This window comes from Dermacentor silvarum, chromosome 4 (genome assembly GCF_013339745.2).
Source record: "Dermacentor silvarum isolate Dsil-2018 chromosome 4, BIME_Dsil_1.4, whole genome shotgun sequence".
In the NCBI taxonomy this organism is placed as follows: Eukaryota; Metazoa; Arthropoda; class Arachnida; order Ixodida; family Ixodidae; genus Dermacentor; species Dermacentor silvarum.
The window spans coordinates 18,520,402-18,545,096 of NC_051157.2; the positions used below are offsets into that span (position 1 = coordinate 18,520,402).

The 24,695-nt window shown below is 48.8% G+C and overlaps 1 protein-coding gene across 2 annotated transcripts in view; it reads right to left on the reverse strand.

Moving 5' to 3' along the window:
* The window catches only part of LOC119449561 (E3 ubiquitin-protein ligase MYCBP2-like), a 208,031-nt gene that overhangs the window by 133,670 nt on the left and 49,666 nt on the right, over nucleotides 1-24,695 (reverse strand). For both annotated transcript variants that reach the window (XM_049665301.1, XM_037712753.2), the window contains exons 24-28: nucleotides 22,734-23,056; nucleotides 17,293-17,420; nucleotides 5,403-5,494; nucleotides 4,444-4,578; nucleotides 4,133-4,216 (exon numbers count right to left, since the gene is read on the reverse strand). In XM_049665301.1, coding sequence (XP_049521258.1) covers nucleotides 4,133-4,216; nucleotides 4,444-4,578; nucleotides 5,403-5,494; nucleotides 17,293-17,420; nucleotides 22,734-23,056 — 762 coding nt within the window. The remainder of the gene's footprint in view (nucleotides 1-4,132; nucleotides 4,217-4,443; nucleotides 4,579-5,402; nucleotides 5,495-17,292; nucleotides 17,421-22,733; nucleotides 23,057-24,695) is intronic.

The following is a 24,695-nucleotide window of genomic DNA, read 5'->3' on the forward strand; positions in this document are numbered from 1 at the left end:
ACTGAAGTAAGCGCAATATGCCTTTTAATGTGAGGGTTAATACAGGTAGAGCACTGCACAGGCCGATTTTTTCAGCCCGGGCCCAGCCTGGGCTTGTTGGGCTGCCCGCCCGAGCCCGATCAAAACTTTTATGGCGAGACCTGGGCCTGGCCCGCCACCGCTTTATTTAAGCCCGAGCCCGGCTCGAAATCGGCCCGAACTTGGCCTGAGACCGAAAAAGACCACTGAGCGGCATTAAAAAAATAAAATACAGAAGAGAATGAAAGGAATTTATTCTTAAGGCATAAATAAATGTCCTATGCAATTATGAACACCATTTGAGCGGTCTGAATGCAAATACCAGCGCGAGAAGTAGTACAAATGACCCTGCCGAGCAGTATCGCCAGCAGTTTCCAACGGCGCGACCTTGATGCGGCCCAATCCACTTCGATCGCAGCGCCGCCACAGTATTTTTCCACGTCGGGCGCCTCCCTGCAAAGCACGCGCCGCCCCAGCCGCTCATCCACTCAACCGTATTCTACTACACTCTAGCCGAAGCGCAGTCACGAGCGGTCGTGAGCACAGTGCGTGGATGGAGTAAATGGAGAAAGAAAGCTTCTCGTTCCTCCATGGTGCAGCGTAATGCATTGCTGCTAGGCGGCCGGTTGAGAACATGCGTGCAATCATTGATGGACGCAGCGCCATATTTCAGCCGCGAGACGAATAATCTTATCTTACCAGGCATCGTTTTACCAATTCGCCTTTGAAGAATCAGCAAGTCGCGAAAACGCTTGCACTGCGCTGAAAGCATTAATTGCATTGATTTAGATAATACAATGGCCTCTTTTGGTTTGAGGCGACTTCGGTCTTTCTGGACATTCTGTGCAAACAGCGCAAAATACGACTGAAGAAGAAAAGGGAAGTACACAGCAGTAGCACTGCTAGCTCCCAGCTGCGCCGGGGCAACAGGTTTTTCTGAGTTGAGACGCGCGAGGAAAACTCGCTGCACGTTACATGCACACCACCAGAAAGTCCGAGAACGGCCCGGGCCCGTGTCAAAATACCGGAGCCCGGCCCAGGCCCGGGTCAAAAAGCACATGCCGTGCCCAAGCCTGTGAAAAAACTGCCCAACCCGGCCCGATCCGGCCCGCGGGCCGGGCCGGACCCGGGCTTTCGGGTAAACCCGAGCCCGTGCAGTGCTCTAAATACAGTTTAGCAGGGAAGAAGTTTGGGCGTGTTGGTAGGTCATTGCAATTTTATCTGGGATTCATAGCGCTAAAACGACACAAGGACGAGGAAGAACACGGGACGAGCGCTCATCCCGTGTTCTTCCTCGTCCTTGTGTCGTTTTAGCGCTATGAATCCCAGTCTAAATACAGGTGCAGTATACATCCAAAGTCTGCAACACATTAAAGGTTTATTGGTTTTTGTGCAGAATAAAAATGATACATCAGAAAAATGAGATAGAACTGTTTAAATAATGTTTCTAAAACCAATTGACGATGCTATTAATTCCCAGTCAAAGCGTTAAATATGCTATTGTAGGACCTTCATTATGATATATAGTTTGCACGTTCGCTCTGCAAGCTTGATAAGCAGTTGCGTCTCGCAGCGGAAGTAACAGAACCTTGAAATGAGATACAGTCGAATCTCGTTAATTCGAACAGGCTTAATTCGAACTGCCAGTTTTTTGAACTGACGCTGTGGTCCCGTCAAAGTTGTGTGTATTTCAATAAGCGAAAGCGCTCAGTAATTCGAACGCAAAAGCATTTGCGACGGTTAATTCAAACATACCGCGGACCGACAATACTCTCAGCAACAAGCCAAATAACACGGCGGCGCCTCCGACCGGCATTACTCCGACACCGCCATAGAGCAACAGCTTAGGAGAGACCCCTTAATGCAAAGCGGAGGCCCAGTCCGGCCAACGAAACTGCCCATGCCGGCAAACGCTCGCTTCCCGATAACGACAGACAACGAAAATTCAGGGAGCGGTTAAGTTAAGCTGGCGCCGGGCCGGCTGGACTGGCGGCGCCGGCACCCACGCCGGCACACGCTCGCTTCCCGATAACGGCAGAAAACGAAACTTAGAGAGCGGGCCAATCTGCGTCGGCCGGCTGTACCGGTGGCGCTGGCACAGCAGCGGGCGCGCACGGAGACAGTCAAAGGGGAGGGAGCTGCGAGGGAGCTGAGAGAGAGGGCGAGGGGAGCCACCGAAGCCACTGCCAACGAAGCGCCGGAGTTGCCGAGGCCACATCCGCTTCCCTGCCGCCCTCTTCCCTCACCTTTGAAGGTCTCCGCGTGCGCGCACCCTTCGCCATCCAGCGCTGTCCGCTCCTTGAAGTAGTTTCGTTTGCTGCCGTTATCGGGAACCGAGCGTTGGCCGGCGTGGGCGGTTGCGCGCCGCAATATTTCACGACTCGCAACGTTCGTGCATCGTGCTATGGTGCTCGAATACTTCAAAAATACGTCCTTTCTTTAATTCGAACTTCTTTTAATTCGAACAAATTTCCGGGCCTTCGTCGAATTATCGAGATTCTACTTGTAATCTCGATAATGGGACGAATGTATGCTCAAAGCCCAAACCAACTGACTGCAACTAAATGGTCACGCGTATAGTGGGACCATTTGACCGCAGCACTTGTCCATAGTTGCATATTCTTTAAATTGTTCCGTCCGTTAAAGCATACCGTGCTACAAATGTGGTGTTTTCGTATATCACGAATAGCTTGTACAACCAGAAAATTGGGACAACATCCGAAGGTCATGTCTTCTTGTGAGGGACACCTTGTAATATTTACCAACCCAAATCTGACCTACGAGTTTTTATCTGCCTTGTTCGCGTGCCGGTGCTGATGGTATGTACAGCTTGCGCAATCCGTGGCTCCACTCAATTAGTTGCACTGTTCGAGGCTTGTTGAGCCAACATTTATAGACAAAAAAGTATCTATAAACGTTGTGTTGAGTGATTGATGCCATTTCCCAAAACGAACCACGAAATAGCTCTCAACATAATTTTGACGGAAAATCGCAGCGATCGCTGCGACATGGCAACGCTGCGACCAACCGGTTGGTCGCAGTCGAAAATCGAGGGGTCGGCTCTGCGACTTGGATTTTCGTCGCATGCGACGGAAATCGCACTTTTGGTGCGATGAAAATCGCATCATGTGAAACAGCCTTTAGTTCTTGGTTGGCATTCTCTTTTATTCGTCAAAACTCCTGATAACTGCAAAACATATCCACATGCTTGAGTTAACCTTGGTCTGAGTTAATTTTTGTGAGATGTACTGTCAAAATAATTTATCTCTCTGTACTAATCTCAATGAGCAACAATTTATGTGTCCTTGATATGGCCACACTTTCTGCATGACATTCCAAATGAGCGACACATAAGCTAACATAATTCAGCACAATTTCTTGTCGTGCAAGTAACAGCATATTATGTGCCTTGTTGTATCCTATGGGCAGTTACAGCTTTACAATCTATGCACACAAATATATTCAAATGTCTTGTATTCTTCTTCGCTGCCTTATCTCCTACTACACCCGCTCAAATGCAGCACAAGTGGAAGCAGTCTGAATGAAAAGTCAACATGGTACCATGAGCCTTTACAGGAGAGTCCTAGCATGGATGAAGTTCACAGGAATTTTTAACTCATGCTCTGCCAGTTACACTAACTCTTATAACCAAAAACAGCAGTGCTTCCTTCACTGTGCCATTAATCAGTAAGTGCTGTGACAAGTACTTCCTAAGCACTGAGTGCAGAAGTGCCATGAATTTCTTAGAAACGATTCCTCTATGTATGAAATCATAGTAAAGACTACAGTGCAGTCAGCATGCTGCGCTGTCAGTCTGAGTACCAGTTGCTGCATGCAATTTCTGAACCAGTGCGGTGAAGAGCAGTCAAATCAAGGATGCCTCATAATTTCCACAGATTGTGCTTTTTATGCTCCACTCTCATGTTATCAGGAAAATCTGTACGTAAACTAAAGGTAAAAAGACCACAAAGTCATTCCTTCCAGGTTCATCAGCTTTATAAAACTCAAGCTAACATCTATCAGTTCAAAGAGCCTTTTGTGATCACAAGGAGTGAGCTTATAAAGGCAACAACAATTTCTTCTGCAGAAAAACAAGCATGCAAAGCTAGCTCACCGGTAAAGAAGTTGCGGAATCTGTCCGGCATTGACGTCTGTTCCATTGTTGGACTTTTTGGAACTCTTGAAGTAAAAGACAACTCTGGAAGGAAATGTGCATTATGCATAACTGGGGTGCTAATTAAACTAGTGCTAAGGAAATAAAAAATGACGATTGTCAGCATGAAACGAGGGCTCATTATTGGCTATGTTTAAACAAGCGCATTTTTCTGAAACATTTAAATGTGCCATAAATTCAGTAAATCCACATTATTTTCAAGAAACTGGACCCTCAGGCAGAGCCGTAAGCAAGACTAAGGTCACACTTACTGATCTTCAGTTGTGATGACGGACTGACCACTTGAACCGCAGTCACTACTTGGCCCCGAAACGTGGGCCCACACAACATACCACCTGTTGGCTTGTAGCAGAACTGGCTCCTCAAACAGTATGGGGTACTTTTGCCTGGTGCAAAGGTATAATCAGGAAAAGCCATCACACTCAAAGCATGTGCACATGAAATCAGTAAGAATTACCTTTGCACAAGACTAGCCATGCCAATACGACATGTCCACAAAATAACTGGCAAACATTTCAATTCATAAACATCAAAAAAAAAAAAAAAAAGTTGGCAATGTGGAATGCTTGAAATAATGGTAAACAACAAGCACTAGAGACTGCAGACCAGTTTGGCACGCTAAGTTAAATATAAATGCTGATACATTGACAAACGAATAATAAACTAATATGCTTAAAATGCTGGTGTACCACAGGTATTTTCTTAGCACAAAAGTATACTGACACTATTCATCACAACCACAGCCATAATATTTTTGCAATGTACTATGGCAAAACAATGGCCTTTTGTGATCACACTTTCGCATGCTAATTATACGCTGATGAAGTTCTTAATTTGCAACAGATTATTTTCTTCAATAAAACAGCCTGATTACATTTTATAAAACTTGTAGCTTTTAAAAAGTTCACGATTTCGTATGTTCATACTTCAGACTTCCTTTCTATGAGAAACGTTAATGTCTGAACATAATGTTACAAGCAGAATACCAGAAATCCTATTTCTTGAAATTGACACAATCCTTTGAATAGCATCTTCCCCTAATTCGAATTTAAAATATTGTTTATAGTCGGAACCAAAGTTTAGTCGGAACCAAAGTATTTGGACATAAGCATAAACCAAACAAACAGAATAGAATTAACTACCAGCTTATTACATGAGCTTCATAGAAGAGTGTACCAAATAGACCGACGTGTCACACTTGTAGTCTCACCTTGCACCACACTCATAGGGTATCTCCTCAGTCTCAGTGAGCATCTCACCATCTGTTTCCTGGTCCCCACCATCTGTACCAATGTCAAAAACCTGCCAAACAAGAAAGTGACATGCTTTCTTTTAGATACATACACAGCCTAGGAAGCACAAGGCTTGCACCATGGTGCACTAAATAACACAATGTTAATCTGTCCTGAAAATCTGTGCAGAATGCAGCAGTTTTTGGCATCAAGCACTCCCATGAGGTTTTAAAAAAGTTTCAAGATAACTTTGAGAGCATGTGGGGTCGCTCAAGAGGCGCTCGACTCTCTCATGCCTCCTGATGTTTTCCCCGCATGGCTTGAGTCTCCTGGCATCTGGCTTTCCCGCATAGCAAAAATGCGGCAGAGGGAGTCTGTTGTAGTTACGCAGTACAATGAGAGATGGCATGAGTGTTCCGATGCCTGTGCCACCTGATGGTGTATATACTTCAGTGCAAGGAAAACTTGCTTCCTCCTCTTACGCTGTGGGATGGCATCAAACGCTGCTCCACGCAGTTCTCAGAGCTCTCCACAGGACAGAGCATCACTGATATGGCTGAACGCGATTGCTCGGACGCACTCCCGTTCACTGGACCACACCCACGAAAAACTAAGGCAAGGGTGTCAGACATAGGCAAGCATTATTATTGCGATAGCAATTATATGGACACTTCAACGGGATTTTTGCCGTAGGCGTCGGCGTCGGCGTCGGGTTCCGTATAGATTCCAAGGGCGATAAAATCGTCGCCGCGCGCCGTACGAGTAAAAGCGCACGGGGGACGCGCGCTATCATGGAGAGCCAACGCACGGCGGAAAGCAAAAGCGATTGTCGCACAAAAGGTCGTGGGGGTATGGGGGGGGAGGGAGGCGGGGCGACGCTGTGCTACGGCACCAAATGCTATCTTGCAAACCAGCGCAAGGAGAACTGGCAACGCGATCTCCCACGCGAAAGCAAAAAAAAAAAGCGGGGAGGCAGCGCGACAGGGACGGGGGGTGCAGCTTCTACTCTGCCAACAAATACGCTTGCACTGGCTGTGGTGCCGTCGCCCGCACCGTCTCTTTACCTCCACCACGGCCGGGCTCGACTGGCGCGCGCACTTGCTTCTTAAGAAGCGAGCGAGCGCACGCGCCAGTCGAGCCCGGCCGTGTCTCCACATGGCTCTGACCTTTATCCGCTGTCCATTCGCCGCTCAGTTTCCGTTGAAGCGATAGACCGCACGATTCTTCGCCCGCTGCAGCGGCCGCACCAGCGTTTTGAAAGTCGTTGTCTGCGGTCATTCAGTGTGATCTATTCATGTTTGCTTGTGCGCGATGACACCACGCTTGTCAATTCAGTTAGAAAGCGAATGTGTCCAAATTTATGCGGCCGATAAAACTACTCTACTATCCCTACTCCGAATAGCTCTCTACCAATTTGCTATCGCAATTGATGCTTTGCCTTTCGGGCTAAACTGCGACATCTTTTTCTCAGTATCCTCCTTGTGTGGTGAGTAAAACTCAATTTCTCAACATGTTCCATTGAAGAACTATTTCTTGTATTTCGGCTAGCTGGCATCCTGGTAGAAAAGGAGCAATAAATGCTCTTTTTGTATTTGCACTACTGTGTTGTGTGGGGATTGAGGTATGCACCAGCGCCATTGCACGGGCATTCACCTGTTTAGATGTCCCTACACCTCTCCCCTTTGCACTCGCAACCGGTTCCACCGGTGGCGCTCCACTCTTGGTACTTTGCAGCGGGGGTGCTCGCGTCAGTCTGGCTGCCGCTGGTGGCTGCCCGCTTCGCAAGCGCAGGGGAGAGCCACTTCTTAACTCCAGGACAGCACTGGGTACATACATGCTTTCCTCTCATCCGCTGACACCTTTGTGACTAGGACTCGAGCTCCTGCACGGTGCCTTTGCCCGTGTGGTGAGTGTGTACTTGGTGCTGATCCTTTCCAACGCTAAGCCGAAGAGCGGTGCCTAGTGCTTGCGCAAGGTCATACCCCGTCGAGCCACACTTATCGGAGGCCCAAGCCGAAGGAGATTGCCCGAGCTCTTGCGAGTTGGCCCATTGGTTATCGCAAGAGCAAGTAGCATAGCCGCCGGGCTTTTCCTAGCGACGTGTCCCTGCTTAAGCCTGTGTTCCCGCAGCGACGTGCTATAGGTGCACCTGTCTGTATTTTCACCCTTGGTGCGAGATACCTTCGGTTCCCGCGTTGCCCCGGGACCGGGCGCTTATGCAGTGTTGGTTGCCGCTGGAGACAATAAACGGTTTCCGCTGATTCAGGGCAATACTGTGTTCTTGCATGCATCGCTTGGTAGCCCCTGGCGGCCTGAGCTCACGCGCAGTGACATGCTAGAGGCGACGACTGACATGGCCCTGTCAGTCGTCGAACCTGCGATGGTCGGAAGTCCAGTGAGACCCTAAGACCCCAAAGTTGTCATTTACTTTGTTCTATTAAGTACTTGAGACCCCCTCAAGTCCCATTTAGCCTCTTGCCAATTTAGAAGATATTGTCAAGTCTCACAATGTCTTAGAAAATAATGTTCATCACTGGTGATAAGACAACAAAAGAAAGCAAAGTACAGAAATCTCTCCAATATTGATTGAACTAAGAATCAAAATTGGGACATCTAGATTCCTAGAGTGGCACTCTATGAACACATTAGTGCAAGCTATTGAAAAATGCAACACGTGCTACAGCAAGTCTCGATGATATGGCAGGAACATAAATCTTGTTACCAGGTGTCGAGATATAAGCAAAAAAAAAAAAATTTTTACTTTAAGTTGTCGACATACAGTAGTAATACTAAACCACTGCTGTCACCTTTGTTTCCTATATAGAGAAGACCTACTGACTCCTCTTTATCCTCCGGTCCTCACAAACCCTGCATTTCCTCTCCATCATCAGTATTCTTAACCCTTGGATATGCACTACAAGGTTTGAAAGAAGCAGTGTCGTCAGAGGGCACACAAGCACTGATGAGCTCATGGATAAGAGAGCAGCGCACAGGTTTGATAAGTGAAAAAAACTGGATTTGATCACTGGCTCAATCAGTGAATAAGAATTGTTTTTCCTTGGCTGTATTGTTGGATGATTGGTTAAATATAAGGGTTCGATCCCCAGCTTGACTGACAGATGGACAGTTTTCTGTACATCCTCACTCAATGAGTGGTAATAAGGCATAATTTAGAAGACTGCGATAACTGTGCAATCAGCAAAACTCCACAAAAACATGCAAGAGACTTCCCAAGGGACTGACAAAGGTCTGATTAATGCCACTAGAAGGATTCCGCGCCTAATTAATAAAGCTTTCAAAATGAAGATGCAGGGCATATGCCACAGGCATGCAAAAACCACAATCTCTGGCTTTTTTTTTTTTTCCTACTCACAGCATTAGTGCATTTAGAGCCTTTTAACCTGCTTGCTAAAGGTTTAGGCTGTTAAGGGCTGGTCAGCTTAAGCCACCTATCAGAAATTTACTTTTGCCAGCCTAACAAACACAGTAGACTTTTGTTAATTTGACTCCGGCTAATTTCAATACTTTTGTTAGTAATTTGATCCTGACTCGAGGTCTATTTCTATGGGCCAAAACTTTTGTTATTTCAACTCTCAAATTACCCCTACCAAAGAAGTCAAACTTGACTGGTCAGCACAATCGTGCCTAACCCAAATCGTGACCCCAATGGCTGCAGTGTCTGTTCTGGTGGCGCTAGGAGAAAGCAATACGGTCAGGGAGCAATGGTCGGGTATGTTTTGGTTTCGGAGACGAATCTAGTTCGTTATATTCAGTGGCAGGACAATTTAACTTTGTTAAAACAAAGTATTAAATACATGGGTCTCTATAGGGATTTCAAGGAGAATTCCATTCACTTCATTATAACCATCATTAAGTTATATCGCATTTCATTATAACGAGGTTCGAGTGTACTGCCAAATGAAAAAGCAATGTGCTTGGAATAAATTTTCTGCCAGATAATTTGGTCAATTTCATCCACCCATCAAGATCAAATTAACGTAAGCCAAATATACTGTCTACTGATTCTTTAACAGTACCGCGCGAGCGTCAACTGGCTGTCCTCTAGTTAACGCCTTCTAATGGCAGAAAGCAACAAGATGAGCAAGAGCAAGAGAGACCACCAAAAAATCACCATGTCTTGCTGATCTCGTTGCTACATGCCGTTAGAAGGCGCTGACCGGCCGCCTAGTCAGCCCTCGCGCGGTACTGTTAAAGAATTGGTTGACTGCACATGTGTGATGTGGACAAGCGAAAGGAAAGAAAATCACCGCCCAAGCACTCCATACTGACACGTATACATGTTTATCTTTCACCGGTGGCCGCTTTCCACCGGCTAACAAATGTTAAACGTTATCGCTCGGCGCAGGACGCGCCTGTATCGGAAGTTTCTAGAACATTATCGATGCTTCTTTCCATTGCCTGTTTTCACCGACGCTTCTGTTATCTGATTGCATGACTGACGCGAATTGTCTAGAACTTTCTGGAAGACACGCGGGCATCAGGGATTAATCTAGAACCTTCGATGACTCAGGTATAAAAGCCGACGCGTTTCGCCGCTGATCAGATTTTCGACGATCGCCGACTGTGTTCGCCGCTATCGTTGTGCTTTGAGTGTACCTTGCTTTTGTGGGCACAGGTTCGCCCAATAAACAACCCGTTTCGTCGTACACTGTTTTACGACTGTTTTCTTCAGCGTCACTACTACGTGACATCTGGTGGAGGTGCTTTTGTGTCCATGCAGCGGACGCCCCCGCAAAGCCGCGACCCAAGCCCGAAACCGGAGGACGAGACCAACGTCGCCAAGGACCAGCGAGCTAGCCGTAGGCAGCAAGGACTTTTGCCAGAATACGGACTTCTTCCCGAGAAGACCACATCGATCAAGGCCAAGTCAACGACCACAATGGCAGCCCCAGCGTCCCCCATCCTGCTGCAGCAACCTCGGGAGCCACCGACCTTCCGTGGATCATCAGCTGAAGACCCTGAAACATGGCTGGAGACGTACGAGAGGACCGCGACATTCAACAAATGGAGCGACGATGACAAGCTGCGCCATGTCTATTTTTCGTTGGATGACGCTGCTCGGACATGGTTTGAGAACAGAGAGACCACCCTGGTGACTTGGGACCTATTTCGCGAGAACTTCGTGAGGACCTTCACGAATGTCGTGCGAAAAGAAAGGGCCGAAGTTTTATTAGAAACCAGAGTGCAATTGCCCAACGAGAACATCGCAATCTTCACGGAGGAGATGACTCGCCTCTTCCGCCACGCCGACCCCGATATGTCCGAGGAAAAGAAAGTTCGGTTCTTGATGCGGGGTGTCAAAGAGCAACTATTCACCGGATTGATGCGCAACCCGCCCAAGACTGTCGCCGAATTTCTTTCCGAGGCCACAACGATCGAGAAGACGCTTGAAATGCGCGCCAAGCAATACAACCGCCGTGCCCTGACCAATTACGCCGATGCTCAAGCGCTAGGCGCCGACGACCTGCGCGACACCATCAGAGCAGTCGTTCGCGAGGAGCTGCAGAAGCTCTTTCCCAGGTCGCAGCCTCAAGTGGCATCTATCGCCGACGTCGTCAAAGAAGAAGTTCAGCGCTCACTTGGAGTTCCTGATGTGCAGCCGCAATCGCCGCAACCCCAGCCGGAAGCGCTGACTTACGCCGCCGTTGCCCGTCGTCAAGGCCCTCCTTCACGCTCGCACCAGGGCCCCATAACGCCGCAGTTCCGTCGTCCACCGCCGCCGCCGCCAGCACGCCCGCCCGTCGCCCAGCGCAGCTACCAGCGGAAGACGGACATTTGGCGCGCCCCCGACCACCGCCCGCTCTGCTATCACTGCGGGGAAGCCGGCCATGTCTACCGCCGATGCCCATACCGCGAGATGGGCCTACGAGGGTTCGCCGTCAACGCGCCACGTCCACAGCTTGGCGAGCGACCACGTGACATCGCCGACTACCTTGCCGGAGCCCAGTGGCAACCACGACGACCCTCACGCTCGCCGTCACCAGGCCGCTACATCTCGCCGCATCGCCGCCTGTATGCCGGCCCAACCCGGGGCCGATCTCCCAGCCCATACCCGGGAAACTAAAAGCAGCAACCGATGGAGGTGCGGTTGCTGTACGACGCAATGCCGAAGATCCTCCGCCGCCGACGACGACGACGATTCGCGAATCATCACGACGAGATATCAGCACGCCGCCTAGCAACAGCCTTGACAACACATCGCCGCCGAACGAAGACCTTCCGACGCGACGTAGCAGCAGCAGAGCAAGCCGACGCAGCCGTGATCCGACGCCACGAATCAACCGCAACGCCAGACGCCGGTCTACCGATCTAGACGTGCTCATCGATGGTCATAACGTCACCGCTCTCGTCGACACTGGCGCCGACTATTCAGTTTTCAGTGGCGCGTTCGCCGCCAAGTTAAAGAAGGTGAAGACGGCCTGGCAAGGACCCGATATACGGACAGCGGGAGGTCACCTAATAACGCCGGCTGGAATCTGCACAGCGCGAGTCACGGTAAACAACCGCACTTACCCGGCGAGCTTCGTAATCCTGCCGCACTGCTCCAGGGACGTCATCCTAGGCATGGACTTTCTAAACCAACATGGTGCAGTCATCGACTTAAGGTCCAAGTCGATAACGCTTTCAACACACAAAGCGATACCGCCGGATACAATCATCAGTTACCATGCCTTGAATGTGCTTGAAGAACAAGTCACCGTTCCGCCGCGCTCCAGCGTAATGATTTCCGTCGGTACCGAAGTGCCTGCAGACATGGAAGGCGTCATCGAGGGCGATCATCACTTACTGCTCGACCGTGAAATTTGCGTCGCTAGAGGCATAGCTGAGCTACGTGCAGGGAAAGCAAGGGTGATGCTCACGAACTTCAGCCCCGAATATAAGCACATTAACAAAGGCACCACGGTCGCCTACATCGACGAAATAGTACAAGCCAGCAGTGCTTTCGCCTTCACGGATTCCAGTGCACCTGCAACGACGACTATAATACCTGAGCCAACTTTCGACGTCAATCAGAACCTTCCCAGGCATAAGAAAGAACAACTAAAAGCTCTGCTCCTGCAATACAAGGACTGCTTCTCGTCGTCGTCAAAAGTTCGACAAACCCCTGTCGCCAAGCACCGCATCATCACCGACGAAAATGTCCGCCCACTCCGTCAGAGCCCGTACCGTGTTTCGGCGCGCGAACGTGAAGCCATAAGGCACCAAGTCGACGAAATGCTACGCGACGACATCATCCAGCCGTCCAAGAGTCCGTGGGCGTCCCCCGTGGTGTTAGTGAAGAAGAAGGATGGAACCCTACGTTTCTGCGTCGATTATCGTCGGCTCAACAAGATCACGAAGAAGGACGTATACCCCCTCCCACGGATTGACGACGCCTTGGATCGACTCTACAACGCAAAGTATTTTTCGTCGATGGACCTCAAAACCGGCTACTGGCAAATCGAAGTCGACGAGAGGGACCGGGAGAAGACTGCCTTTATAACACCAGACGGACTGTTCGAGTTCAAGGTCATGCCGTTTGGTCTTTGCTCGGCACCTGCGACTTTCCAACGCGTCATGGATACAGTACTGGCAGGCTTGAAGTGGCAGACTTGCCTCGTCTATTTGGACGACGTCGTTGTGTTTGCCTCAAGCTTCGAAGAACACCTGCGGCGCCTTGAAACAGTTCTTCAAGCAATCAAAACCTCCGGACTCACGTTAAAGCCCGAAAAGTGCCGCTTCGCATATGAGGAGCTCTTGTTTTTGGGCCACGTCATCAACAAGTCTGGAGTGCGCCCCGACCCTCAGAAAACTGCGGCCATCTCCAACTTTCCTCCGCCCGCTGACAAGAAGGCAGTGCGTAGGTTTCTTGGACTGTGCGCCTATTACAGGCGCTTCGTCAAGAATTTCTCACGGATCGCTGAGCCACTGACGTATCTCACGAAGGCCGACGTCGAGTTCAAGTGGGAGACGCCGCAAGTCGAAGCATTCGAAGAACTGAAGCGACGCCTGCAATCGCCGCCAATACTTGCGCATTTCGACGAAAACGCCGATACGGAAGTCCACACCGACGCAAGCAGCGTAGGACTCGGCGCCGTGCTTGTGCAGAGGACTGACGGACTAGAAAGGGTTGTAAGTTACGCTAGCCGGTCGCTATCGAAGGCAGAAGCAAATTATTCCACAACAGAAAAGGAGTGCCTCGCCATCATCTGGGCTACATCAAAGTTTCGCCCCTACCTCTATGGCAGGCCCTTTAAAGTTGTGAGCGACCACCACGCCTTGTGTTGGCTAGCTAACTTGAAGGATCCTTCAGGTCGCCTCGCACGCTGGAGCCTGAGACTTCAAGCATTCGACATCACCGTCGTTTACAAGTCCGGGCGAAAGCACTCTGACGCCGATTGTTTGTCTCGCGCCCCCGTCGAACCGCCGCCACAAGACGACCAGGATGACGACACTTTCTTGGGACCCATCAGTGCCGACGAATTCGCCGAACAACAACGAGCCGACCCGGAACTAAGGAGCCTTGTAGACTACCTGGAAGGCAAGACCGTCATTGTGCCGAAGGTGTTCAGGCGAGGATTGGCGTCGTTTTTCTTGCAAAACGACATTCTCCTAAAGAAGAACTTCTCGCCTCTCCGAGCCAACTACCTCCTCGTGGTACCCTCAGCATTGCGTTCAGAGGTTCTGCAAGCTCTCCATGACGACCCAACGGCTGGACATCTCGGTTTTTCACGCACTCTCGCGAGGATACAAGAAAAATACTACTGGCCTCACCTCTCTGCCGACGTCGCCCATTACGTAAGGACATGCCGAGACTGTCAGCGACGCAAAACACCGCCGACAAGGCCAGCCGGACTTCTACAGCCAATCGAGCCACCTCGCCGACCGTTCCAGCAGATCGGGATGGACTTACTGGGGCCTTTTCCGACGTCGACGTCCGGGAATAAATGGATCGTCGTCGCTACGGACTACCTCACCCGCTACGCTGAAACAAAAGCCTTGCCCAAAGGCAGTGCCGCCGAGGTAGCCCGATTCTTCGTTGAGAACATCCTCCTGCGTCACGGCGCCCCAGAAGTCCTCATCACCGACAGAGGCACGGCCTTTACGGCAGAACTAACTCAAGCCATTCTGCGGTACAGCCAGACAAGCCATCGCCGCACCACCGCCTACCACCCGCAGACGAATGGCCTTACCGAGCGCCTAAATAAGACCATCGCCGACATGCTGGCAATGTACGTCGACGTCGAACACAAGACGTGGGATGCCATCCTTCCGTACGTGACCTTCGCATACAACACGGCCGTGCAAGAAACGACGCACATGACGCCGTTCAACCTGGTCTACGGAAGGAACCCGGCAACGACGCTTGACGCTATGCTACCAGACGTCGCTGACGAAGAAAATCTCGACGTTGCCACTTATTTGCAGCGTGCCGAAGAAGGTCGACAGCTCGCCCGCCTGCGCATCAAGAACCAGCAGAGGACCGACAGCCGACACTACAATCTACGACGACGCTACGTCGAGTACCAGCCCGGCGACCGTGTTTGGGTCTGGACTCCGATTCGCCGACGAGGACTTAGCGAGAAACTGTTGCGTCGCTATTTCGGACCCTACAAGATTATCCGACGTATTGGCGCACTGGACTATGAGGTCGTGCCAGACGGCATTTCGCAATCACAGCGTCGCCGGGCACGACCTGAAGTCATCCATGTGGTGCGTCTTAAACCTTTCTACGCCCGCTGACGAACTTAGGTACTTTGTTACTTTTTTTTTCTTTATTACGCGTGGTTTTGTTTATATACGCTTTCACATTTGTTTGTAGCATCGGGACGATGCTTTTTAAGGGGAGGGTATTGACACGTATACATGTTTATCTTTCACCGGTGGCCGCTTTCCACCGGCTAACAAATGTTAAACGTTATCGCTCGGCGCAGGACGCGCCTGTATCGGAAGTTTCTAGAACATTATCGATGCTTCTTTCCATTGCCTGTTTTCACCGACGCTTCTGTTATCTGATTGCATGACTGACGCGAATTGTCTAGAACTTTCTGGAAGACACGCGGGCATCGGGGATTAATCTAGAACCTTCGATGACTCAGGTATAAAAGCCGACGCGTTTCGCCGCTGATCAGATTTTCGACGATCGCCGACTGTGTTCGCCGCTATCGTTGTGCTTTGAGTGTACCTTGCTTTTGTGGGCACAGGTTCGCCCAATAAACAACCCGTTTCGTCGTACACTGTTTTACGACTGTTTTCTTCAGCGTCACTACTACGTGACAATACAGATGGTTAACCAGCGAAGCTTAAATGTGTGGCCCTGGTATTTATGACTAGGTTAATCCTGACGGTTCATTAAAGTATTTCTCAATTATTGGTTACATCTTTGTATTTCCTAATGAGGTTACACACACGTTTGACGTTGGCACTTGCGTTCGATGTTTCGAGTTTGCTCGGCAGCATGATTAGCAGCATTCGCCCGCCATTGCCGCTTGCAATTCTTCAAAATTAAATTGCTTCAAAATTAAATCTGTCTGTTACATAAGGCAATGAATGGCTCATGCCCCCTTAACTCTTTCCCTACAATGGGGAAAATAGGTGTTTTTTGTATGTTACGGCAGAGGTTTTCTTCTGAAGGAACTACTGCACTCAATATGTAATGCATAAACAGAAAGCAAAATGAATGCACTTTTCACGCATAAAAGTTTTATTAACGAGATGTATGTCATAAAAAAGATATAAATTCATAAAATCAAGATTGTGCGATAAAACTGAACAAAGTTTGTAAGGATACGTTTTTATCTACTAAGAAAAAATGCTACGAAAATTATGAGATATACAAAATGTATTGCCGTCTATTGGGCACTATATCCAAAAAAAAACAAAATTTTTCATTGAACAGGTATTCTCTGCTACAAAAATTTTAATGCGAGCACTACAGTTGAGCGTGCCAGGCTGCGGCCGCCAATGTTCCAGGCTGGTTTGCGTCGTCGTCACTTTCAGACTCAAAAGTCCGACGAAAAGTCAGCGTCCTCTGACTTGCTGTTATTCGATGTATTGAGAAGATCAGCCACAGAGGCAGCGAAATCATGATATCTGCGATCTCCCGATGCGTGCGCACCGTTTCTGGGGCCATACATTTTTCGCGCTCTGCTTTGACGATCGCAAAACTTCGGAGTGCATTTAAAAATCACCGCCTGGCAGGAAAAAAGCGAACTGCTTAGAAAACTATAATATAGTTCTCCTCCTTCACGTCCGATAGCGCAGTATGTCTGTGAGTGGCGCAGAAGGCCTCTAAAGAGGCATTTCAAACCATCGATAGAGGGCGGCCATTTTTTCGTTCTCCTTTGGCGATCGCGAAACTTTGGAGCACGTTTAAAAATCACCGTCTCGCGGGAAAAAAGCGAACTGCTTAGAAAACTATAATATAGTTCTCCTCCTTCACGTCCGATAGCGCAGTATGTCTGTGAGTGGCGCGAAAGGCCTCTAAAGAGGCATTTCAAACCATCGATAGAGGGCTAACAGTGACCAATGGGCGTGGTAAGGAAAGAGTTAAGCAATGGCTCATACCCCCGTAAACGCAGCCTCCCCATTACGACATTCCCCAGTTCGATTCCCAGACCAGGTTGGCTTTTTCTTCAACTGCAAAGCTTTCTTTATGAGAATTTCCTTTGCAGTTTCTTTCCACAGTCGCGTTGATGTCAATTTTCCCTTTCATGAATTTCCTCCACCTTGGGAATATCCACAGAACTCATTTACCATGATGTGAATACCTGCTCTTGCCAGTCATGTATGATGCAAGCAACAAGCAGCTGCTATAGTAAAATTTTTAATTAAGAAACTAAATGAAGGTCACTGCATGGAACTCACCCTGATAAGGGCAGTGTACTCTCCACGGCCACCAAAAAGGCCCACTCCTCCAAGCAGAATGTCAGCGTCGGCCATAACACGAATGGCCTCCACAGAATGTCCCGAATAGCCCCAGCCTCCCCCATGGCCTGTAAAAACAAACGATGATTCTAGTCATGTACAGAGAGAGAGAGACAGTATAAAGAATATGCCGGATCACAGCAAGACAGTGACATAAAGATGAGAAAGATTAAAGGAAGAAATTTTTTTTTCTGCTTTCATTGATGTCTATGATTTCTATGTTCAGTGGCCGCTGTGTGTGGCACATGAACGTTACAAGCAGGGTTCTTCCCTACGGTGGGCAGTGAGAAAAATGCAACCGACTGACTGTGTTATTTATGTCTGTCTGTCTGTCTCTGTCTCTGTGTGTGGGTGTGTGTGTGTGTGTGTGTGTGTGTGTGTGTGTGTGTGTGTGTGTGTGTGTGTGTGTGTGTGTGAAGCGCACATTATTTATTTATGTATGATTAATATTACTAAGAGCATAAAATTTACAGACAACCATATTTCATACTAGGATACAGTAGAACTGCACTGTTACGTTCCCAGGTGCTGCGTTTTCCTGGCTGTTGGGTCGTTTTCGGCTGGTCCCGGCATAGCTCCCATAGCTCTCAATGCATTGCTAACCCTGCTGCTGTGTCGCAACTTGTGGACCGTTCCCGCATCATGCTTTGCGAACTGCCACCCCACGCCGGCTCGAGCGACCATGTTGACTTTTCATGTCACGTGGCTTGGTGGCTTGACAATGGGATTGGCCGCCCAAAGTGCCGGGGGCAACCCCTATGACGTATTTTCGGTTTCCGCAGGCAAAAGCATGGCCTTTGAGATCCGCATTTGCTATCTAAAAATGATGTCTATGACGCGTTGGGGCCGTAAAATTGGTTTTGCCGCATAGATGTTCCGCATAAAGTCCAAAGGTGATAACGAGGTCGCCGTGCACCGTATGCTGTTTGTGCGAGTCACAGCGTGCAAGGGGATCCGACGACAGCAGCTACATCTTGCGTACACAAGAAAGAAAAGCGCGGAGGAAGTGCACCTTTTTTCGTAGCGCTCAAGGCACCAGGGAGTGGGGTTCGCGGCATTGTACTCTGGCATCAACTGCGTACTGCGCGGCCACATGTTGAAAGCGATCTGCGTTGGGGGCAGAGTCTAGGCAGCTTAGGTGCGTCACCGACTCGTAGCTTTGAGCGTGCTGTGTGCTCTCGGCACTCAGTTTGCGTTTAAGCGATTGACAACACGGTCACATCGCTCACTGCTGCTGCCACGCTTATAGCTGTCCACTAATTTGCCATCGCAATGGATGCTTCGGCTTTCGGGCGAAACTGCGATTCTTTTTCAAACTTTAGAATTCAAATAAAATTGTGTGCAGTTCCCAACTACTCTCATTTCTCACTTTTTCCTTTTTCTCAGCTCTTGCATTTCCCGGCTCCTAGGATTTTTTTTTTCGGTCCCGTGAAAAACATCAGCGGGGTTCTACTGTACCACAGGACTGCGACAGAACCAACAATGAAGGTATACTAGAAGTTTGGCAGAAGGTAGTACAGTGGAATCTCGATGATACGAATCTCACGGGGTCAAGAAAAATATTTGTATTAGCTGAAATTCGTATCATCGAAACACAATTAAAACTAGCTAAATTAAAGAGTCGGAGGTGAACTCACTCAGGCACACGCACGTAAAAGCATTTACAGTATAGATTACTCATAACGTAACTGTTTATAGTGCAGAACTGGCTACAACGCGGCCTTTTCCGACTCCCGTTTACCCTCCCATAGAACTCCATGTATACGCATACCGCTTACAGTGCAGCCGCGTGAGACGAAATACCGGTTATAATGCGGCTTCCGCTGGAAAATCTCGCCGACAAGGGCGGTAGCGAGCACGCTTCTCAACGATCGAGGTGCGCCCACCGATGGGAGAGGAGATCAACGAGGGTGATGCGGAGGAGGAGCATGAGGCGTGGAGCATGAGTCCAAGGGCGATAAAATCGTCGCCGCGCGCCGTATGTGCGAGTGAAAGCGCACCTTCACGCACGGAAAGCGAACGCACAGCGGAGAGCAAACCACGGCTGGGCGCGCCAGTCGAGCCTGGCCCTGCTTCCGTCGCGCGAAAGGCAGGGGGGGTGGGGGGGGACGCTGTGCTGTGGCGCACCAAATGTGTATCTTGCAACCGGGTGCAAGGGTAACTGGCGACGCAATCTCCCACGCGAAAGGAGCAAAGCAGGAAGGCAGTGCAGGAGGGAGGGAAGGAGAGAGAGGGGGGGGCGGCTTCTACTCTGCCAACAAATGCGTTCTTGTACTTTGCGCCTGTGCCAGCTGTCGGAGTTGTCGCGCGCACCGTATCTTGAAAGCGATCTCCACACGGCTCTGACCTTTGTATGCGCTGTGCTTACGCCGCTCAGTTTCCAGTGAGGCGATAGATCGCACTTCCCCACGCCTGCGTGGGGAAAAGCACAAAAGCAAGAAAAGCGCCACCGCGTCAAACTCTTCGCACCCAGTCGCGTCCTCCGCGCTGTCCGGCGCCGCGTCCGCGCCTCCGCACCAAAAGAGAAAAGGAGAAAGCGCGTGACTGCGCGCTGTTCTCTTTCGCGGCCGTCGGTGGGGCGGTGTTTATTCGTATAAACCGACGCGGGTCGAAAATCTATTCGTAACAACCGTTCTCTACCACGTTGCAAAGTAATTGGGCTCGGCCGGGACCACATAAAAATTCGTATCATCCGAAAATTCGTATTAGCCGTGATCCTATCATCGAGATTCCACTGTAGATGCGCACATTGCAGATATGGTGTACTAGAATATGTAAGAGTAGATCGAGCGGCGGCATGGTGCATGCTGTCCTGTAAAGGTGAAAACATTGGTTGCGCTACAATCAAACTATAAATTCCTGCGTCGACGCTCATGATGATAGTGGAATATGTTCTCAAATTATGCGGTCCAATAGACGCTGTAACAATTTTTAGGTCACCATATGTCACCACAGACCCAGAGAGCCACAATCAACCTCGGGCTGGTATAACATAAAACTACTCCAATCTGTTTTTATTGCGATAGCAATTATATGGACCCTCAAGCTGCATTTTTGGCGAGGTTGTCGCCGTCGCCCTGCTCTCGCTGAACCCAAGGGCTTCAAGGAGGTCAGAGGTGCCTAAATCGACCGCTGGGCAGATACCTTCACATTCTAATAGAACTTGCTCCATTGTTTTCCTAGCTTTACTGCAACAAGCACACGCTTATTTTTCTTTATTGTACCTCACTTTGTAAATGCGCGTTCTAAGGCATCCTGATCTCGCTTTGAAAAGTAAAGAGCTTCCCTTTGAGTTATCGTAAATTGTTTCTTTCCTGATTTCATTTTTTTCCTCTTGAGTAGTTACTCATAGAAGATTTCTTTTCTATTGCCGCCACCCATGAGACTGTCTCAGCCTCTGTGACTTTGCGCTTGACATTCTTTGTTGCCATGTAACTTACTATACCGGCCGTGTACTTGCTGGTAAGCTTCCCAGTTCTTTTCCTCTACTGTAAATCAATGTTCTTTTTGTACAAATATCTGAACACTATCCCAGCCCATTTACATTCTTCCATATTTCTCAGTCGTTGTTCATAATCAATTTTACTCTGCGCTTCCCTTACTTCAAAACTTGTCTAGCCCATATCACCCTGCAGAGCTTCATCTGTAGTCTTCCCGCGAGTGCCCAATGCGAGGCACCCCACTGACCTTTGGTTGCCATTGAGTCCTGATTGTACCCCTGACTTTAAGCAAACAACCACATTTCCAAACGTAAGTTCTGTATGTATCTAGTTCGCTTGCAGTGCCCTCAGCCTACTTTTCATTGTTTTGCGCCTCAGCTAGGTAGCACCGCACCACCCGGCCCACTCAAGCGTATTTTAGTACACTCTAAACACAGCCGCCCTGGCCATTCCGACAGCAGCGACAACAGCCGGGAGTGGCCACATGCACGCTGGCCACTTGCCGGAAGCGCCGAAAAGCCCAGTGTTACAAGTGCGAAAATTACCAGAAACTCTGCGGGAGGCACCATGACGCAGTGTGCGGAATTGCGGCGCAGCGTGGCACAATTTCGATCAATTTTCTGCGTTCGGCACAGTTTGGCGCAGGAATTTGCGCTTGTAATAAAATGGCACAATTAGCGCAGGAGTCCCACCCCTGAGATTTGAACCACTGGCAGAAGTTTTGCGCGTGTTTCGACAGCAGCAGGCAGTGTATTGCATCCGGGCGACATTTGGCGATCACGGTGGGCTGCGATGCTGGCTCGCGTTTATTTTGTTAATGCGTCCAAAATTTAAAAAAATTTTTGAATGCACTATTTAAAATAGCAGAATGGTCGTATTTAAAAAAAAGTTTAAAAAAAAACTTAGTTTCGTGTATACCCTTGTACACAGAGGTAATAGCTACGGATGACAAGGCCATGCATGTATCATCTACTCCAACAGCTACCTCACTAACTCAAACAAGCATTGCTTTCTTTTGATTTCAACATTGCATTAGTTCTAGTTCTTTTCTTGTTTTTTTCATAGCTTTTTTCTTTTTTCTTTTTTTCCCTCTCTCTCTCAATCGTCAAGCAGCTTCAAATGGCGCCAACTTAGCTCTCAATGTCAGCACTAAAGAGGGTGTTGTAAAGCGAGGAAACTAAATGCTGGACAATTACTAGTTGCAAAGACACCTCCAATCATTTGGCTTTCAGAGCACAGTTGACCTCTATTTAATGTTGTCAAGGGATGGAGATTTGGTGCATGCATTGACTAACTGCATGAAAATTGTTGAAAAACAGAATTACCAGGTCATATGCAAGAGTATGTACATGCAGCAACATCTTGACAACCTTTTCTGGCCACTTGTGGAATAAAGACATTTATCTTATGCTAGCGCCATTTTCGCAGAGCTAAGCTTCCCGATAGATGAATGCAACTTCAGATTTTTCATTTTTATAAGCCAGGCAAGTAATTGAGCCAAGTGTAACATTAAACGGACTAGACCATAAAATGCTACCTTTTTGTGAAATTTTAACACAACATCTTTTTTCCAAGTTTTTAAGCGAAATATACACGTCCCTGTACAGTGATAAAGAGTGGTCAAACAAGTGGTGTCTGTGGAGCCAATGTTTCAACAAGAGGACAGGTCTTCGTCACAGTCCTCTTGTCAAAACTTTGGCTCCAGCGAAATCCTTTGTTCAACCACTGTCGATACCTTCGGCTCCATCTTACTGTGTATGTCTGTACTAATAAGCTGGAATATAGGTCATTTATGCCTCGTGACTGTAGCACACCCTAAAGCTTCCAGCAACCGATAAAAATCTTGGCACTCTTCAAACCAATACGCTGCTACACCGAAGGCAGAGGGGCTTTACACTGCTCAGCAAACAAAGGTACAGAGATTCTTGTTGATGCACTCACTCTCAAAGCGGTTGACAACAGAGAAGTCTTCACGGGTGTATGCTCGGGCAAGGCTTTGCTGACGTGCCTGCTCGATATCTTCTCGCACGCTGAGGTCCTTTTCCTGGGCAGCCGTCAGCACATCGAGAGCTCCGAGCAGGTTGAGTGCTGCTTGGCAACGCCCCACCGGGTGTCCTGCAACACCTGGCAGGCTCAGCTCGGGGCTCAGGAACAGTGGCAGTGGCACAGCCTGATCCGACAGACCCTCAGGTGACGTCTGCAGTGGCACGGCCTCACTCCACACAACGCTGTTCCAGCTCACCTCAAGTGTCTTTTGGTTGAGGCTAGATGGGGAGGTTGAGAGGAAGTGGGGGCGCAAGAAAAATGGAGAGACAGTGAAAGAATGCTAGCAACTTTCTCACATCCATAGATGTTCACATTTTCTGTACAAAAACAGATGTGCGATGGTGAAGACCAGCCACACTGCACAGGTACAAATGCAAAATGTTACATCCTTTTCACTATGGGCACCATCTTACAGTGAAACCACGGGGACATGTGGAAATGCACTTCTAGCCCTTAGCTTTGACAAATAAGCAGGCAGGGCAAAATTTGGTGCACTTCAGTTCACGGGGCCTGATCTCATGAAACGTGCACCAGTTAGGCCTTGAAGCCCAGTATAGATGAACTTATTATCAATATTTGGTGAGCTTAATGTCACTGAGGTTTTTAAACAGTGATTGCGAGACATCTTTTTTGGTCATGCCTCTGCAAGTGACACAAATAGATGTGTAAGCACTTGCACTGTTTTCTTTGCTCCCACTACAATTGAACCTTGCTCATAAGTTTTAGAAAAAAAAACTAGAGAGAAAACGTACTAACCAGGAAAACACATGCTTTGCAGTGACTAAAACAATTTCCAGACTCAACTGTAGTTGACATCTACGTAATTGTGCGAAACATTGTGGCACGAGACGACTACACGTGCCGAGATGGTAAGGCACAAGTGGCTCGAGGCACCTCATTTTTGCTGCTTCGGCAAGCTAATGTTAGCACTCCTCTAATTCGGCCTGGGTCAGTGCATTCCTTGGGTGGGGCACTTTGGCGGTAAGTTCTGATGTACTCGTTTGGCGCAAATCATTGCGGCACGAGACACTCACACACGTGCAGCTGGTGAGGCCCGAGCGTCCAGAAAAGAACAGTGTCGTTTGCCTAATGTGTAGTTTCTGAAACAAAATCATGCTAGTGGGCTTCTCCAGAATACGATGCCACCAGAGCAAAAAATGATTCTCACTTTACGCTGGATACAAGAGGAACGGCCTTTTAAATGTGTACAGTACATACGCTTCCAACTACACTACGTGCGCTGGCAACACAGATAGGTGAAGATGCTTACTGCAATAGTGGGGGGGGGGGGGGGCTGAAATAGCTGTGAATGCAACATGTGATGACCTGTGAGGAGATTAGCTGGTACCGGAATAGGAAACAAAGTGCGTGCCGGCGTTCTCATGTGATATGGGCGGGCGAGTACTGTGGAAAAGCTGCTGCGGTGAGTGACAACTGTTCTCAATTACGTGCACCTCGCGCCTTTTCTTGTTTGCACAAGATCTAGCGGCCGGAAAACGTATTGTACAATCGTAATTTGGCGACATATTGAACGTCAGTGCCGTAAGATAGTGATTTCCGGGAACATATCAACCAGCAAAAAAAAATGCAGCGAGAATTACGATACTCCCTAATGTGAAATTTGAGCACAGCTCAATATGTGTTTTCATTTCGCGATATATTGGCTGGCGCAGACAATCTCTCTTGGTGCGGCATTTTGCAAACACACCAAAGTGTGGCGCTTCACTAGTCTGGAGGTCGCGAAAGGCAGCGCATGGGTGACGCGTGGGCACGAATCACAGCAGCCGCCGCAGACAGACCTACCAGACTCTGGCGTTATCTCGTAGCCATCGTTGCCACACTACGCTTTTCTTCTCA